The 20,285-nt window shown below is 44.8% G+C and overlaps 1 protein-coding gene across 2 annotated transcripts in view; it reads right to left on the bottom strand.

The window, feature by feature from the left end:
* Positions 1–20,285, bottom strand: part of CTNNAL1 (catenin alpha like 1) — a 333,934-nt gene that overhangs the window by 74,083 nt on the left and 239,566 nt on the right. For both annotated transcript variants that reach the window (XM_088476289.1, XM_088476290.1), the window contains exon 11: positions 17,943–18,093. In XM_088476289.1, the coding sequence (XP_088332415.1) occupies positions 17,943–18,093 (151 nt within the window). The remainder of the gene's footprint in view (positions 1–17,942; positions 18,094–20,285) is intronic.

The following is a 20,285-nucleotide window of genomic DNA, read 5'->3' as shown; positions in this document are numbered from 1 at the left end:
ATCCAGCGGCTACAGTCGTGTTCAATAAAAAAAATAAACAATTAAAGTGTCATTTTTTTCTTGTTTGTGTTCGTGGGTTTTCGGCTTAACCGTAGTAGTGGACAAGATCCAGAAAGTAATGCAAGTTGCAACCTTGTGCTGCCAGACTCCAGTCATGATCAATCGTTACTCTGGGGCCAAGTTCTTCTGGAGCTGACAAAAAATATAAATCATCATTTGTCGGTTTTTTTTAATATTATGTGTGCGCACGACTGCATGTGTGTTAATTTTGTAATCGCACCTTAGCTACACTATTGGTGATTGTGATACGGCTTCTAGACTGCAGAAAAAATATGGAGGGCTGTCACATGACAGGAGAGCAAGGCCAAGAACCACATGTTGTAGCTGCCGCCAGCAGTGCAAGGCCGTCAACTTCCTCTACCTCTAGGAAGGCCCATGCCCCAGGGCTTAAGTCACGCCATCGATATGGTACTAGTAGTAAAGCAGGTTTTACTGAAATTAAGAAAAAAAAATTGAAAGGATATTTGACTTTAGATAAACAAATAATTGGCAATATGCCATTCACTACACGAAGTGGCAAGGAAAGGATAAGGTCTTGGCCTTCTTACTTTATGAAGAAGACTGATGATTCTACTGATAGCCCTTCTGCTTGTAGTAGTAGTGGTGGTGGTCCAATTAAAAATGTTAAAGTTGTTAAGACAGCTCCGGAAAAACCAACTGTGTGCCTTGAGAAATCGAAATCACAAATCCTGAGGAGAGTGCAAGTGTGTCCGCGGTTGCCATGTGTGAGCCCGACCTAAATACTAGTGTACTGGAAGATCCTCCAAGTTCCAACATTTGTGTGCCCTCTGTAAATGTGGGGAAGGGCAGTCAACATCTTGCAAACGTAGTCATTGAGGATGCTTCTGTGGAATTGCACATGGAGGAGGATATTTTGGTGGATGAAGGCACTAAGGATGATGAAGATGTTGATGATGAAGATGTTGGTGTTGATGATGAGGATGTTGATGCTGAGGATGTCCTTTGTGTAAGTAAGGCAACAGCTGTTGCCCATGGTTTGAAAAAGCCAAAGCCCTTTGTTATCATGCTGGGACAAAAGACCAAAAAATCTACTTCTCACGTATGGAATTATTTCCATCCCGATCCGGACAACAGTTGTCAAGCCATATGTGCCCATTGCCATGCAAGAGTGAGTAGAGGGAGGGACCTAAACCACCTAGGAACCTCCTCCTTGTTACGTCACTTGGAGCGCATTCATCAGATATCAAAGTGTACATCGCCAAGTTCCAAAACTCAAAACCTAACAAGTCCAGTGTCACCTACCTGCTCCCTCTCTGTGAGACCCAAGCGCCTTCGATCTCCAACACCAACAGATGCATCATCATCTACATCCTCATTCGTGATCGGAAGTAATTTAAAAAAACAATTGACTATTAAACAGTCCTTTGATAGATGAAGCAAGTATAACAGCTGTCACCCAGTTTCACAGCGGATCACTGACGCCATGATGGTTGTGCTAGTATTAGATGGTGAAATAATAAAAAATGAGGCTGATAGTGTGGAGGAAGTGCAAAAGGAGGATGAGGGGGAAGTTTGTGTCCTATCTGACACTAATGTGGATGTTGATGATAAGGATGTGGTTTGCGTAAATCAGCCACCAGTGGCAGCAGTTCTTGCCAATGATAAAAAGAAAGCCAGAAAAGCAACGTCTTGGGTGTGGAATTATTTTAATCTAAATTCTGACAACAGTTGTGAAGGCATCTGTTCCATTTGTAAAGCCAGTTAGCAGAGGAAGGGACGTTAACCATCTAGGCACCTCCTCCCTGTTACGTCATTTGCAGCGAGTTCATGCAATTTGTTTAACAAAATTATAATTTGTAAATTAATAACAAGCAGTCCAGTATCAGCTACCAGCAGTTTGGACCATAACATGGTCTCCACCACCAACACCCTCATCATCAACCTCCTCCTTAATTGAAGGTAGTCCTTCCAAAAAATGTTTTGTGGGGCCCAGACAAACCAAGAAGTTCACCCATGAAAGTGTCAGTCCTAGTGGCTAAAGTGTTTGGTTTGTTAAACTGTGCAGGTTCTTTTTAATATCCCACATAAGAGTGGGTTAGAGGGACAATTCCATCTTCCACCTCTTTCCTTTACATTTGGCACAATTTGGGGCATTGCCGACTGACATTATTATAGTTTATTAAACTGCCATCCTGTCTGCCACTGCTGTGTGGCAATGTTTCATAGATGTCTGATATTTTTTTAAACTGCCGTGCGTTTGTGCTGCTGCTCTGTTGCTTACTTTAGCCAGCCAGCTCGCTGCAGCCTTTGGCCTATATTGGTGAAAAATAGTGAAATCAATATTGTGAGCTGTGAGGTGGTTAAACATGCATGGAAATTCCTGAAATTGATTGTTATTAAGGTTAATAATACTGTAGGAACAAAAACATGCCCAAATTATGTGGTTTTAGCTGTTTTTATGATTTTTTGCAAAAAATCCAGATCCAAAACACGAAAACAAAACATGGAGGAAAAAAATCCAAAACCAGATTCAGATCCAAAACCAGGGGAGATCCAGATCCAAAACCAAAACACGGGGGTCGGTGCACATCTCTAGTTTTTATCCAAATATTATGGTATGTCCCCAAGCAAGATTGTGGAGTTTTTTTTTAGTTATCAAATTACGTAAATAATTGGTATATAAACTTAATTCAGTATAATTTTATTAACACATCTGCATATATGTAAAATATACTGAATCACATAATCTTATAATAAATTGTATAAACAATTTTGGGGACTTCTTGGAATAAATATTAGCTTGTGGTTAAAACACACATTGTTCAGTACGCCACATCTGGGAGTCGAACTCCTAACCTCATGTACTACAGTCAGACACCTAACACATGGCACTATTTGTTCCTGTATAGGAATCCTAGTAATTCTAAATATATGAACTAGTTGTCAGACTAAATCATTGCAGCTAAACAGGATGACAGGACAATGTCGAAAATCAGTACTATCACGATACCTGGTGTAGTAAGTGGCTCAGGTAGAAATTGAGAAATTTCTACCTTATCCTCATTTATGTTTAAAGCCAAATTACCAGAAATAATGGTTGAGGACTGTCCCTCTACCTCTAACCGAATAGAACTGATCTGTATAGTGGGTAATAGGTCTTCCTTTGCTCCTCCAAACAAATAATCAACTCGTTCCACGAAATGAAACACCAGAGTACACAGGAGGTAGCAAACTGTTTGGCACTCATAGGCAGGACAATAGGCACCCTATTTGTACTCTGCACCTACCACCAGTATCTGTCTGGCCTTCACTATACTACTTTTTCCCCATCTGTATTGATGCACCTTTTCCAGGGTTGCTAGTGCAAGTATCCTACTATAGCAATACTCCAACTCAAAGGCCATCCCCACTTATTGTAAATTTTTGCCTGTCACAAATTAATACTATCCTGCCAGACAATCTTCCTTGTAGCCCTTGTTCTATATGTGACCCAGCTACCTACCACGAGATTCTGCTATCCTATATCTTCTCCATGTTATCTATGGACCTCAATGTTACTAGTTGCTCATTGCTCAAGAAATTGGGTTTTCAGATGAGCAGCAACTTGCGCACAGCTTGCACAGCAGAATACCATTTTGAAGGGGTGTGACAGTGTATACATAACACAAGATGCCCGCTGGGTGGTATTACCAATCATAACAACTGCAATTCACATATTAGAGAATGTGTAACTATATAGCATCAGCATTAGATAAATAGAATTATTGCAGTATGGATGTAGTGCTGCAATGTATTAATGAAGAAGAGGAACATCAGTTAGGTAGCTTCCTACTACGAAAGTATTGTGGCGGGTTTAATTTACCAGGAAAGAGAGAGAAACCCAAATTTCCCTTGTTGTGGGATAGGATAAAGTGAAGATGAAAGGATTGTTGGTAAAATAACAAAAATAATACAAACTCTTTGTTGTAAAGGGGATAAAGTGTTCTGGACTTCATTTATATTTTGCTCACTCACAGTTTCCTATGCAACGAGTCGTGAAAATATAAGAATCATTTTACTCACTCCAAAATAATTGCTGTCGTGTAAGCGCACATAATTCTACATGAAAAATAATCACTAGGTTAAGATGCTTCATGTGAAGTAATTGCCCTGGCAGTCATGTATATTTAATTAAATTATACCAGGCAGTACTCTGTATTTTCTTGCAATAAAAAAAACACATCATCCATAAGAAACAGAGAGCTGTAGTTAACAAATAATAAAGATTAAGTATTAGGCTGCTTAATCACTGGAGTTCAAATGTTGCACCTGATTTGTGTTTTTTATTCAAGTGCAAAACATCTGCAAAATATAACCCATTGTGTTAGTGGAAAATGTTATGTAATATGCCACCGGTTTGAAAGACTGGTGCCATTCCTCCGCATTGCAAATCACCAGACTTAATAGAGTATGAATGGCCTCAAATTCGCAAGAAATAAAACATTAATGGCCACAATGCACAATCCCGATTATTTTTATTTTACATATAGATGTCATCAGATGTTATAGTCAGTGAGTTTGGAACTTGCTGGAAATGTGCCAGAAAAATAGCCAAATAATAGATGTGCCTATAGCCGACGAGATAGCTGCATGGCGTAATGGAGCTTTGTGTATGAGGACACATCTATAATCCTAAGTACCTAGTACACTATATGCAAACTATGACACAGAATAAGGAAAAAGTAACAAAGTTGATGCACAGTAAAATGCACAGCACAGGAATCATGACAGGCGACTTGCCACATAATGGTGCAAAAAGGATAGACAGTTATTTTCTGCAGTCACTGTGACTGCTGTTGTTGCTTAGGAGTTTCTACGGTCCTTGCTCATGGGCCCTTGGTGATGCCCCAGCAGTATGATCACAGTGTGTTCTTATCGCTGTGTGTATATGCTGCAGAGAGTTACAACCTCTGCTGCTGCTAGTGTGAGCTGTGACTGAGGGTGAGAATTTTTATTAGTAAACTTTAGTTAAAATACAGGGGTAGATATTACTCCCAATCAGGCCTGCTGACTTAAAAGAGGACAGCCAGGTCAGCGTTGCAGGGGGGGGGGTGACATTAACAATAGTGGCTGGTGCGGGGAGCGTGGCGGTGCAATCACATCATCATGGTCCCACCCCCTGCTATAAGATGCAGAGATTTCCAGCAATGTAAAGCAGGGGGCGGGGCTATGATGACACAATTCAGCGAAAAACGCGTCATGGGACCCCTCCAGACTGCCCACTTTCATGAGGAAAGTGTGGGGGGAAGGGTGAGAAGTGGTAGGGGTGCGCGGGGTGGTGTTCAGTCCAGGAGACTTGCCCTCTCATGATGGGAACGCCACCCGATTTTCTGGAGCCTCCCATATCAATAAAATCTGCAATGTACTATCATATGTTGTAAACCAATGGGATTTAGGTGAAATATAGGCTCAAAAGTAGTTGAACAATATAAAATAGAACATCAAAATATTAGCTACCTCGATAAGCGTGATCTAAGGTATGTATATTGTATGCAGCTGGTTAATACAGCAATTTGTGGTGGACTATAAGCAGCCTGCTTAAATAAATACTATCAGGATCCCAAACAAAATTCCTCAAAGTAGCTCATGTGACCGATAAGTATCCTGTAGTATTACGGATAACAATCCATTCCTCAGATTGGAGTAATTTGTGTTTAATTAGAGTATCTAGTGTCTGTAATGATTTGGAGGATACAATAAAGATATGGGAAAACAGCACAGCCAACAAATATAGGGTAGGGCATACAAGTTGCAGGCAGTCCAGTGTTCACATTGAAATAACTTCTATTACACCAAAAAACATACTTGGCAACATCTTCGTTGACCTGTCAGGAAATGTATGCTTGGGGTTGAATTCACACAAAGGTCAAATTGCATTTGGAATTTATTACATAGGCATCACATTTATCATGTACAAGCAACTAGTCTTTTTTTTAACCAAAGTCTTATAAGATTGCCTTGTAGACGACAGTTTTAACGAGACACGCAAAAGGGTCTCAAAGTTGTCCATGAGAAAAACTGTCTCCACTAAGGTCAACTCCAGCCACTTTAAGTGTCTGTCCCTGTGCTTTATTTATTGTCATGCCAAAGCAGAGTCTTACCGGGAATTGGACTCGTTTGAAATGACAGAATACTTTTTCACATAAATTAAATTAATGGGAAAAACAGAAATTTTATAGCAGTAATAATAATAATAATGTTATTTATATAGCGCTTTTCTCCTAAAAGGACTCAAAGTGCTTTACATTTGTCTTTACAGCACAAAATACAAAACAATGGACATTAGTGAAATGCTTGGGTGAATAGGTGAGTTGAGTCTATTTTTGAAGGACTTTAGAGTGGAGGCCTCTCGAACTGTGCAGGGAAGTGAGTTCCATAGAGTCAGAGTCACAAAGCTGAAAGTTCGACCCCCAGACGAATTCCGGGAGATTCTAGGTACTGTTAATAGTCCTTAATCAATGGATCGCAGTAATCGAGGACAGTAAGGAATCACTGCTTCAGGTACAGAGTTTAGATCAATTTTTCTGGAGAAACCAGATATCGTGTAGAGATTGATACACGTTAACAATGGACTTTATTTTATGTGATATATATTTAACGGTTTAGGCAGCGTAAGCCATGAAAGTGCTTGGACGTCCATTTTCTCATGGACTTACTTCACCAAAAACATTACTGCTAGGCTCCATTTGATCATATATTATTATTAATGTTTCATAAACCTAAACATTCCTTGAAAACTGTTCTATAGAGTAGGAAACGCTGCATCAAAATCTAGTAGTTCTAGAGATTAGCCTGAACAAACAGACAGATGCCTACCAGGGACCGTTTCTTCATTGACTTGCTTCACTAAAATTGTCACTGCTCCGGATCCCTTTTGTCACCCATTAATGTATCATAGACTTAAACCTTCCTCAAAAAATGCTATATAAACCAGTGAAAATTGCATCAAAATGCATCCAGTAGTTCTTGAGATTAGTCTGCACAAGCAGACAGACACCTACAAGGGACTTTATTTATACTATGTATAGATATTGTGCAGAGTGAGAAGAAAAGAAATATCACAGCAAACAGTTGTAATCAAGAAATTGTGTATTGCAGGCAGCACTGTTCGTACCCTGACATGGCGCATTCTACTACCAGCTATAATGTTCCTGAAACTAGTTTTTAAAAGAAGGCAAGTATAGTGATGGTTGTAAGCTTTCCGCCAACTGAACAATTCCCCTGTCAGATGAAGGAGGATGTTCAAGAAAAATGGCAGAGTATTTTAGAAAACTAAGTATGACCTCATGAAAATGATAACTGATCACAAAAAGAAGCTACGATCAAATACTGATAGAAGTAGTAGACATCCAAACATATTTGGACAAGTTAAAAGACTAAATACATGGAAACAATTAATAAAACGTGGAGGAACTAAAGATTTTTAAAAATTCTTAGAGACCATGAGAATTTGAAGTCTGTAATCATTCCACCATGGACACAAAGCAACCTTAACACTGAAGAAAATAACCTACACACAACTATACAGGAAAATACAGCTCCCGGACAGCAAAGATTTAAGTATCGTCAAATATTCAAATCAAAGAACCATCGATTCCACAATTTATCCTCAAAGTATCCTATGTCCAAAAATAGAAGACAGCATTCTAACGCGAGATGAAGAAACCATTAATAAACTCGGTATCAGGAACAGCAGCAACATATAAGGAATTACAAACACCAGTACAACTTTTCTGATAGAAGTCACCCCTCCCCTTGGAACAGACAGGATGGGAACACATTCTAACACAAACAAATTTTGCTACAAACAGTAGTTCATGATGCCTCCGATCCTCCAAGACTCATCAGGAATTAAAGATTTTCCACATAAGCAGTTACTTTAGGAAAGGCCTTTTCATAGAAACATATACAGAATGCATAGATGTTGCATCTCTTTAAGAAAAAAAAAGGGAGGATCAATATCAAGACAAGTTTACGCACAGTTACCAGACATAAGCATCAACTTACAACACCTACATTTGCCTAAAGCAACTTTTAACAGAACTTTTCAAGTTTTGGTACAGAAAGGCATAGATAACAAAGGCAAAATAAATTAAGAAAAATTTTACAAAAATGAGACAGACACTAAAAGAATGGAGTAAGAACTCCATTAAATTATTAAAAGGTGCAGATGGAGGAGGTACAGCCCTACTAAGTAAGGACAAATACTATAAAGAAGCTTAAAGACTATTATAGGATAGAAATACCCACAAACCTGCAAATTCCTATCAATGCAGACATTTCCTCTTACTGAAAATAGCCTTTTATTAATGAATTCTAAATAAATCTAAGTTTGAATACCTTAGCATAGTACACCCAATTGCCTACATCTATGGTTTCCCAAAGTTACACAAAAACATTACATATCCAACAGGCTGGACCATCATAACAGGGATTGATTCACTAACATCAGTCTAATTATGTTAACACCTTTCTACAGAAACTTGTTTTGATAGTTTCATCATATCTTCGAGACTCTAAGCAAGCAATTGAAATAATGGGGAATATCACATAGAAAGAGACAGCAGTCTGGAGCAAGCTCAAATGCAAGATAAATTATTTATTTTTACAAATAGAAGGGACGGCTATGAATACATGCTTTGCACTAATCTATGCTAACTTTTTTTTGGGCTACTAGAAGTTATGTCTGACATTGCCTGTTTTTTTCTCTCTCTATCCAACTTGTCCTACCACTTCCATTCTCTATCTCTCTCCCTTACTTTACCCATTTAAGCTTACTATTTTATCTCTCTCTCTATTCCATCTACCAGACTCTATCTTTGTTTGTGTCCCTCAATTCTTGGTGAGGTGACCATGGACAATCCATTCACAGACATGCAGCCGCCATGATGGTCTGGTGCACTCTCCTTACTGCAGTTCCATGATTCTTCTATTTTATACTCACAGTGGTAGGTGAGAGTGCTCAGGGCTTGAATTAATTGCCCTGTATATGCCTTTTTATATGTGTAGCATATAAAGCATATATTACTTTATATGCTTTTTATATGTGTAATTTTAAAAAATAAAGAGAAGTTATCTATTTTCAAAATGTCATCAAATATAGGCCAACAGCATTGGCAATGTTAACAGTAAAGAAATTATGTCACCACTACACATGCACAAGATATGCCAATCCCTATTGTCCCAATCCCTATGATCAGACAAATCAGCATAAACTACCACTACCAACAAGCTTCCCAACATTGACTTCTACTGCCTGTACACCTCTCAGCACACATATTTGCTGACTATCACTACATGCCACCACCGCTTCTCTGACTCAAGTCACTGCAATCAGGATCATGATAAAAAATATGAGATATGGTAAGAACTTACCCTTGTTATCTCTATTTCTACAAAGTCCATAGGGTTCCACAGGATACCTTGGGGTATAGGTGTGACGTCAGTCGCTGGGCACCATAGAGTTAAGCTTTTCAGCCTCCCAGGATGCACTAGGGTTCCCCTCCTATACCTCGCCCCCGAGCCAAGGCACCTCAGTTAGTTATCAAGCCATAGGCCGGAGGAGGAGAAGGAAGAGAGAGAAAAAAGATCTGGACACATACAAGAATCACATTCTCACCAGAGGGAGACGGAAAACCGGTGACCAGAGCAAAGCCCATCTGCAGCACAGGTGCGACAGGGCGGGAGTCCTGTGGAACCCTATGGACTTCGTAGAAATAGAGATAACAAGGGTAAGTTCTTACCATATCTCATATTTTCTACTTCAGGGTCCATAGGGTATCCACAGGATACCTTGGGGATGTCCCAAAGCAGTATCCTTTAAGGGTGGGGACGCTCCTGTGCAGAAAGGAGAATCCGCCGCCCGAAGGAAGCATCCTGAGAGGCGAAGGTGTCAAACCTGTAATACCTCACGAAGGTATGGACAGAGGACCACGTAGCAGCCTTGCAGATCTGAACTGCCGAGGCACCACGTCGAGCTGCCCACGAAGGACCCACAGACCTAGTGGAATGAGCCTTCAGAGAAGGAGGGACCGGTAGGCCTTCATGAAGATAAGCTTCAGAAATAGCCATACGGATCCAGGCTGCCAAAGTTTGCTTTGAAGCAGGCCAACCCTTTTTACGGAAGCCATAGAGGACAAACAAAGCGTCCGACTTCCTAAACGAAGAAGTGCGGTCAACATAAGTCCTTAAGGCCCGCACAACATCCAAAGAGGCCTCACCCACGGAAAGATCCGGTGAGTTAAAGGCCGGAACAACTATTTCCTCGTTAACATGAAACTGGGAAACAACTTTGGGAAGAAACTCGGACCGAGTGCGGAGCACTGCCCTGTTCCCATAAAAAACCAAGAAAGGGGGTCTACAAGAAAGAGCCCCAACTCAGAAACACGTCTGGCCGAAGCAATGGCCAGAAGGAAAACAGTCTTAGCTGTTAGCCATTTAAGATCCACTGAGCCCAGTGGTTCAAACGGCGGTCCTTGGAGAGCCCTCAGGACCACAGCCAAATCCCAAGGCGCCACAGGTGGAACAAAGGGCGGCTGAATGCGGAGAACACCCTGCATAAAGGTGCGCACATCCGGGATTGTAGCAATCCTACGGTGAAACCAGACAGATAGGGCCGAAACCTGTACCTTCAAAGAAGCAAGGCGAAGCCCATGATCTAGTCCCGCTTGCAGGAAGGCGAGAATCCGAGACAGACGAAACTCCCGCGGTGCATAACCTCTCGGTCGACACCACTGGAAGAACGTATGCCGCACGCGATGGTATATCCTCGCGGAAGACGGTTTCCGAGCTCGTAACATGGTACGCACCACAGAGCTGGAAAACCCCCGGGACCTCAGCATGGCCGTCTCAACAGCCACACCGTCAAAGACAGCCGAGTCAGGTCCGGGTGAAGGCAAGGACCCTGAGACAGAAGGTCCGGTCGTAGCGGCAACCGCAGAGGACTGTCCACGGACAGACCCTGAAGGTCTGAGAACCAGTGCCGTCTGGGCCACGCGGGAGCTATCAACAGGAGCGTCCCTCCTTCCTGTTTGAATTTCCGGATTACCCGCGGAAGAAGGGAGAACCGGAACGTCCACCGGACGGACAGAGCATCCACCAGAGACGCCCCTTCGTCTCTTGTGCGAGACCCGTACACCGGCAACTTGTTGTTGTGCCGGGACGCCATGAGGTCGATTTCTGGAAGACCCCACATGTCCACCAGTAGTTGAAAAACATCCGGGTGCAGGGACCATTCCCCCGGATGAACGTCCTGGCGACTTAGAAAGTCCGCCTCCCAATTTAGCACTCCCGGGATGAAGACCGCTGATATGGCCGGAAGATTGCGCTCCGCCCAAACCAGGATCCGAGAGACCTCTACGAGAGCCGCCCGACTGCGAGTTCCTCCTTGCCTGTTTATGTAGGCCACGGTGGTAACGTTGTCCGACTGGACCTGCACCGGGCGACCCTGGAGAAACCGCTGTGCCTGCTGGAGAGCATTGAAGACCGCACGGAGTTCCAAGATATTTATTGGAAGCTCCGCTTCTGTCGGCGTCCACCTGCCCTGGAACAAGTGTGGACCCGAAACTGCTCCCCAGCCCCGAAGACTGGCGTCCGTTGTCAACAGGACCCAATTTGGAACCCAGAACGGACGTCCCTTGTTGAGGTGGGTCGTCTGTAACCACCACGCAAGGGACAGGCGAACCTCCTGGGTGAGCACAATCGTCTGGGACTTCAGAGACTGAGGCAGCCCGTTCCACTTGGACAGGATCAGGTGCTGCAGAGGTCTAGAGTGAAACTGGGCGTATTCCACCATGTCGAACACCGACACCATGGAGCCCAGTAACCTCATCGCCGAGTGTAAGGACACCCGGCGGCTGTGCAGGCAACTGCGCACCCTTGACTGTAAAGCAGAGATCTTGTCCTCCGTCACGAAGATCCTTTGCTGTCCCGAGTCCAATAAGGCTCCAAGATGCAGAATCCTCCGAGACGGGATTAGAGTGGACTTCTGCCAGTTGATTAGCCAGCCGTGCCGTTGCAGCAGTGCAATGGTCAGGTCCAAGTGGCGTAACAGGAGCTCTGGAGATCCTGCCACCAATAACAGGTCGTCCAAATACGGCAACATGCGGACTCCCTGCAGCCGCAGAGAAGCCGCCATGACCGCCATCACCTTGGTGAAAACACGTGGTGCTGTTGCCAGGCCAAAAGGTAACGCCCGAAACTGGAAGTGGTCGCTGCGGATTGCAAACCTGAGGAACTGTTGATGGCGCAAAAGAATAGGGACATGCAGGTAAGCGTCCTGTATGTCCAATGACACCAAGTAGTCCCCAGGTTCCAGCGCCAGAATGATGGACCGTAGGGTCTCCATCCGAAACTTCGGGACCCGCAAAGACTTGTTGAGTGTTTTGAGGTTGAGAATCGGACGATATGACCCATTGGGTTTCTGTACCAAAAATAGATTTGAATAGAAACCCTGGCCCCTCTGGGAGAATGGAACAGGCACTATAACTCCAGCCTGGAGCATAGTGTGCAATACCTTCCGCAGCTCCGTAGCCTTGTTCCGGTCTGATGGGAGACCCGTGGTGAAGAAGCGAGCCGGGGGTCTGTGCCGGAAGGAGAGGGCGTATCCGTGGGAAACCACCTCCAGAACCCAAGTGTCTGTCGTAGTGGTCGACCAACACTGGGTGAACTGTAGCAGGCGGCCTCCCACCCTGGGATCCCCTAAAGGGAGGCCCGGACCGTCAGGCCGCAGGCTTGTCATCTGGCTTGGGGGCCGGACGTCTGGTACTCCATGCCTGCTTCCGGGGCTTGACCGATTTCTTAGGGCCAGCCTGTCGAGGAAACGACTGTGGTTTGGGCCTGCCCTGGGCCCTAGATGACCGAAAGGACGATGGTCCCGAACCAGAAGGAGCAGCGGCCGACGGGAGACAAGCAGATTTGGCTGCCGCCAGCGTGGCCACAATCTTATCCAGATACGGACCGAAGAGAACTTCTCCGGTAAACGGCAACGCTTCCAGACCTTTCTTGGAATCTGCGTCCGCCTTCCAGGATCGCAGCCACAAGGTGCGACGAGCAGCTACCGCTGCTGAAGAAATTCAAGACACCAGAGTACTAATGTCTAGAGCCGCCTCGTTGATGTAGGTGGCCGAATCACGGAGATTGCCAATCAACTCCGCCTGTTCGGCCGGACAGTCGGATTCAAAAGAAGCCTCTAATGAATCCGCCCAACGCTCCATCGCTCTGGCAACCCAGCAAATGGCCATAGCCGGCCGTGCTGCCCCCCCTGCAAGGGAATAAGCGGACTTCAGGCAGATTTCTACCTTGCGGTCCGTAGCATCCTTAAGGGAGGACATGGATGGCATCGGCAATGTGGCACTACGGACAAGACGGATCACGTGAGAATCCACCTGTGGAGGGGATTCCCACTTAGCAAAATAATTATCCGCGAACGGATAAGCCACCGCCAGGCGTCTCTGCGGCTGGTATCTTTTGCCAGGTTGTTTCCACGCCTCCTCTAAATGGTCCACCAACTGACCCGAAAGAGGAAAGACTGTGGCATCGCCCTTCACATCTTTGAAAAAGGCATACTTAGATTTAGCCGCTGGGGGAACTTCGTCCTCAATCACCAAGGCTGTGCGGACCGCCCGAATAAGTCCAGGAATATATACTTTGGACTTAGCATCAGCGTCCTTAGTATGGAGAGGTTCCTGATCGTAAGGATCCAGAATCTCCCCATCATCAGACGTCCCTTCGTCATCCTCATAAGGAGCGGACAGAGACGCCACCGGCCTTTTATGAGACCGCATCACAGACTCCCCTTGCAACACATCCGACAAGTGCTGTACAGAACTCGTCAGGGAGTTAACCCACGCTGGCTCCTGAGAACCCGGGAGCGGGGAAATAGGGAGACTGTGGGGTACCACCAATTGTCGTGGGAACCCCTGCATGGGTGACGACACCACAGACTGCTGGGACAAACCCATCGGAGTAAACGCGGGCTGCGGAGCTAACTGGCCCACTAAAGCTGTTAACGCCTGAGCGAAACAAGCCCAGGGCGGCTCCTGTACCGGTGCTGTAACCGTAATAGGCCGCGCCATGGACAAACACTGCCGGCAAAGGCCCTCCACGCTACCCTCCCCCTCCGCTAACGGTACTTTGCACGTGGTACACTGTAGTCGGAGGGGAAAATCACTTTCAGACATGATGGCACCACGTATGTGACCTCTCTCACCAATTAAGTATTAAATAGGCGAGAGACCACCCTGCAGCACCGCACCGCAAGGGCTTTAGCAGAAGAACAGGGACAGTAATAAAGCTGACAGTTTAGAGAAGAAAAGTTACAGGCAGCGCTAGCACAGTCACATACAATGCAGAGAAATAACAATTCCTGCACTAACAGCGCTGATCACTCAACTACACAGACACAGGGCCTGGTAGGACACAGCGCTGCATACACAGACCTGAGCCACAGCGGAGGAGAGGTATGCGGGGGGACCCAGACCACGATGCTTCCGTCCAGCGCTTCCAGCAGCGTTCACCATGCCTGGAGAAGATGGCCGCCGAGGAGCAGAGAGGAGGCTGGGGGAGGAGCGCTGCCACAGGACCAGTCGGCAGCATGCAGAGAGGGCTGTGTGCAGCGGGGGAGGCGCCGGCTGTGAGACAGGGAAGGCGCGCTCCCCTGGCATGCATTTAACCCCTGGGACGCCGCAGCGCTACCGCTCTGCTGCGGTCCGCTGTCCCAGGGGGTAGTGGAAAGCGCAGGTTGGTCGCCTGGCTCCACGCTGCAGCCAGTCCCCAGGGAGCCCCCTGCCTGGGGACTTAGGACCATGTGACCAGCGGGGACCCACCGCGGGACCCCGCTGCTTACCTTTGTCCCCCTTGGATCCGGCCATGGTCCGGAACATCTGGGGTCACCGCTAGCTGTGACCCCAGATGCTCACCAGCATCCCCGGATCGGTACCGGCGTTCTGGTACCGGCGGGGGTGTAGGGAAGACAGCATGGACGTCAGGACTGACTGTCCATGCTGTACATCCAGATGTGCAGCCACAGCTGCACTGAAGAAAGCTTCAGGGGCTCTTCTAGCCCCCCACTCCGACAGGTGCACCCGACGCCGGCCGGGCACCAAACTAAACTGAGGTGCCTTGGCTCGGGGGCGGGGTATAGGAGGGGGACCCTAGTGCATCCTGGGAGGCTGAAAAGCTTAACTCTATGGTGCCCAGCGACTGACGTCACACCTATACCCCAAGGTATCCTGTGGATACCCTATGGACCCTGAAGTAGAAAGTACACCATTACAGCCACTATATAACTACCACATAGCTAACACATTTTGAATATTCATTACAGAATAACACACATGCTTGACCAAATCCATCAATCCGCTATCCATTTATTTCCTGCCCATTTCAATTCAACTCTGCCTACTTAAAGGGAGCACCTTTAGTCATACTTCAACAGTCTGAAGAAGTGGACTTGTCCATGAAATTAATAACACTATTGAAAACCATTTTTATTTAGCCTTTTATTATTCCTTTAAAATATTTGTGGTATTTGTGTATTTTAAGTCGGTTTGTAAAAGAAAAACAAAATTACTTTTATATTCAGTAACTGACTTTAGATGTGATCTTGTAACTATATTTTACCATTGAGAATACTTGACTGAGTGTCATACTATCTGAATTCATCCATACTTGCTGTAATGCCCGGCATTGACTGGTTTATATATTTTTTTCCTCCAACTTCATTACTCCACCTCTCTGTCCATTTCTCTCCTTTCCCGCTCACTCACCACAATACTTTCTTCACCATCTCCCCCTCCCATCTGTTCTGAACCCCAAAACTTTCTCCCCACTTCTCTTTGTCTATCTTCCCTTCTCTATCACTGCCCACTCATTCTCTCCTGTCATTACATACCTACATGATGACATAATTTTTTATCAGCAGTTGATTTAATTATATAGATAATGTGACACTGCTGCTTTTATAAAACAAACAAATATTAGTACTAGTAAATATTAGATATGCAACACTTGTATATCTGTGTACGATGGAGTCTGATTTTGCATACTAAGTGCCACGATGCAGCAGAACGCCAAGTTCTGTTGTGCTTTGTATACAGATTCAGTCGTACACAAATATAAAAGTGCTGCATATGAAATTAATCAGTGCAGTCTTGTGGTGCATCTCAGTCACATCGCAATGCAACTAATGGTGCATACACACGGTCAGATTTTTCCTTCAGATATGAACGATAACGATTTAAAAATCGTTCAGTCGTTCATATCTGAAGGAAAATCGTTCATATCTGACATGCCTGAACGATGGACGATCAACGATGCGCGTTCCCGATGGTCAGATAACGATTTCTGACATCTGATGTGTTTGCAGTCAGACTTGGACAATTCCATTCATTTTAATGCAGTCAAAAATCGTTCAATCGAACAAATCGTTCAAATCGTTCAAAACTTTGGTAAAATCGTTCAAATCGTTTAATCGTTCAATCGTTCATCTGACAAATCTGACAAGTCTGACAAATCTGACCGTGTGTACGCTCCATAAGACACTCTTTCGTGCAACAAAGGAAAAAAAATATGCTCGCTGCTAGCAGAGTCGCACAGGATGTCTCGAGCCACATGGCATATTGAGGCTAGGTGTATGAGGACACATCTGTAGATGATTGTTAGTTTTGACCACAGTTTAGATTACAACCTACAGTATTTAAATTTGGACAAGCCTGGTATACTCTACTATTAATGTGCAATTTATTATCTAGAAAATATGAGTGAGTAAAGCTGCATACACACGGTACGATCTGCACAACCAACGATATCGCTGAATGATTTCCCTTCAACTTTCTGTAGTGCAGGACAAACAACATTGGGTGTACACACTGATAGATATCTTTCAGTGAAGTCATCCTGCCACATCTCTGAACATGCAAATCGTGATGAAATTGTCCAAGTCGGCCTGCATGTACGGCCATAGATATCGTTATCGTCCATGCAGAAACGCGCATTGTTGGTCGTTCACTGCATAAAAATGAACGATATTAATGATTTATCGTTGAACGATATAGTTAATAGATATCGTACAGTATGTACCATTAGCTGCATGTTAATTTTTTAGCTATTGTAGAACACATAAATGGCTCTTAACTTCTGAAAGCAAATCTAAATATTTATTTAAAAAGTAGAAGGAATTATGGCATAAATCACAGGAGAAAACAAACAGTAATTGGTGCACTTAGGCCCTCATTCAGAGCCGTACGCTCTGAGCAGAGCGCACGCTCTGAATGAGGGCCGGGCTCCATGAAAATGGAGTGTCCTCCTGGACGCTCGTATAGCTGTGGGTCACCACCCACAGGCTATACGAGCGTGCATTGTGATGGCCGCGATGGTCGTGACCATCGCGATCATCGAAATTGCGTGCCGGAGCCTGCGGTTGAGGTTTTCAACCGCAAGCTCCGGAGTGATTTTGGCTCTATCAGAGCCAAAATCACTCCCACTGACATCACTAGTGATGTCAGTGGGCCGGCTTTTGACGGGAGGCGTTCCCGTGGGAACGCCCCCGTCAGGGAGGCACGCCCCCGGCACGCCCACCAAAGGGGGCGTGCTGTCAATCAACATTGACAGCACGCCCCCTTTGATCGGACACAACGAGCGAAGGACTTTCCATCGCTCGTCGCGTCTGGCGCATGCGCACGACGGAGCTCCCTCCGTCGTGCGCATGCTCAGTCCATAACATCGACCCACTTGCGAGCGGACAGCCGCTCGCGAGTGGGTCTGAATCAGGCCCTTAGTGGGCAGAAAAATATTCAGATTTTCTAACAGAATCTAAGTTCTCCTCTTTCCTCCCCCAAGATTTGAATGGTTAAAAGTTATTTTAAAAGTAACATCTCTCTTACCTCGTCTTCCCTCAAACACATCAGTAATTTCACGCACCAAAATGGACATGTCACCCAGTTGGGACTCCCAGGCTTCACAAAAGACATCCAAGTTTTCTTTAGCAATCTTACTGGTTGGATGTAGTGCTAATGTTTCTGCTGCTGACACAATCTGGAATTAAAATAACATTGCAAGGTAAACAAAGTACATTTATTATTTTAACTGAAACATCATTGATATTTTAGTTTGAAAGCTCTGACATTTCAGTGTTTAACTGCACACAAAAGGTAATTTATCAAAGATGCAAATCTACTATATGCAACAGCCTGCATAGATGGTATTAGTATTAATAAAACATAATCAGGAGAACATGATTTGTTTAAATATTTGCCACTAAATAATAATAATAATAATAATAATAATACAACTGCAACATTACAGCAGCATTGCAGTTTTCTGAAAGTCCCCTGATTTTTTCATTGCATATTGCAAGTTAATCACAGTAAGAACAATTTCCATTTTAATTGAGTTTCAGAAGTGTGTGAACTAGTGTTGCTACCCAGTCTAACAATCTTTCAAAACATGAATGCATAGAACGATGTTGTAATAAGCTTGGAGGAAGTGTGGCACGTGCACTGGGCACCGTTGCAGAGTGGGCTCGGGTTTGGGTGTTGGACCAACTCACAAAATCCCTTTGCATGAAACCCACACCTTAATTCATATGGGCGGAATAATAGGCAAAGGATAATTATTATACATGTATGCAGGTTCTGGACCACTACAGGGCCCCGAGGGAGTGCATCTCTGGGACGGAACCACTTCCAGGCACTTGGTTACTAGAAGAACTTTGAAGTGGTGCATGGATCTCTGCTGTACCCGGCTCCCAGCAGCATGACCATGATGTGATGATACTGAGACTCAGGGAGAGAACAATAAGAATAAGAGATGGACATTGAAAGCCAGGGCCGTAGCTAGGGTAGTGCGGCTGGTGCCATGGCACAGGGCACCACAGGCCAGGAGGCGCTGTTTGGGCCTGTCAAATTTCTGTTTATTATCATTCTTGCTCGTAGCTTCCTTTTATTTCATTCCCAGCATCTCCTGGCCTCTCCTATCTCTTCCCTGGCCCTTCCCCATGAAGCCATGGCCCTTTTTTGGGTGCATTATGTCTTTTTGAAAAATGAGGGGGGCACCAATGCTCTTTCTGGCCATTGAATGGTGGGACAGGCTTCCGCCATCAAATGTTACATTGCATCAAAACATTTGATGGTAATGCCATCACTCTTTGTTTGCGCATGTGCAGTTATCCAGGATTAGCGCATGTGTAATACCCGAGCAGCAGGCCGGAGTGGGTGGAGACGAGTGGACTGCCCGTCACAGTGTCACTCACAGGGGCTTGAGGTGGAGAAGCTGGACTGGAAAGGATGGAGTCTGGACTGACGGAGTACTAGCAGAGTTAGTAGTAGACATCAGCACGATCAACAGCAACACTAACTGTCTGTAATACACAATGCCTGTCCACTCCCAGAGTGACAGACAATGACTGCAGTGCTGCTTACTGAGATGAGACAGTCACTGAGTGCCTTGTGTAGCTGAGCAATATACTTTAAGAATGTATGGGATGCACCAAACCTCACTATTGGGATATCAAGCCAAAATAACCTGTTTTAATCATTCTAGACAGGACACTGGTTCAAAAGGACAGTTTTATTTATCTTTTGAATTTTTAAATTTACACTTATGATATCACATAAGGTTTAGCGCCCTTCAGTGGCGTTACAATGGGGGTGCAGGCCGCACCTGGGTGTCACCCTCGGAGGGGGTGACACCAAAATGTTGTGTCACATTTTCCTGCAGCACTCTGCTCCTGCCACAGAGGAGGAGCAGACAGTGCTGGCACAGGTCTCCGGGGACAACCTAACATAACCGGGGATGCTGGGCACACCACCATAGTGACACTATCGGGATTTCCCAATAAGCCATGCCCCCTTGTTAGGTCATGCCCCCTTTGCAGACACGCACGAGGATGGCTATAGAGTGCACACCAGGTGTCACCACACCAGGTGACGCCTATGGCACCCTTTGGTGCTATATATATATATCGCAATCACTTTACATCAGGCTATTTACATTAGTGCAGCTTTTATTCTATTTAATACATAGGTTTATTATATTCTATGCTCTATTCAATAAAATGTTTCTGCCAGCTCTTATTAAATTTTTCCTCTCAGTGTAAGTACTTGCAGCTATAGAGATAATTTGGCAGCAATGTTGTGCTGTAAAATTCTTATATAGTTGGGTAGCTACACATGTATATTGCATAAACAAAGAGGTTTTGTTTTTGAGGTTTAGTGCATTAGATTTAT

The sequence above is a fragment of the Taudactylus pleione genome, unplaced genomic scaffold (assembly GCF_031769625.1).
Source record: "Taudactylus pleione unplaced genomic scaffold, aTauple2 ptg000186l, whole genome shotgun sequence".
In the NCBI taxonomy this organism is placed as follows: Eukaryota; Metazoa; Chordata; class Amphibia; order Anura; family Myobatrachidae; genus Taudactylus; species Taudactylus pleione.
Note: the sequence above shows the minus strand (reverse complement) of the source record. Positions and strands in the feature narration are given on the sequence as shown.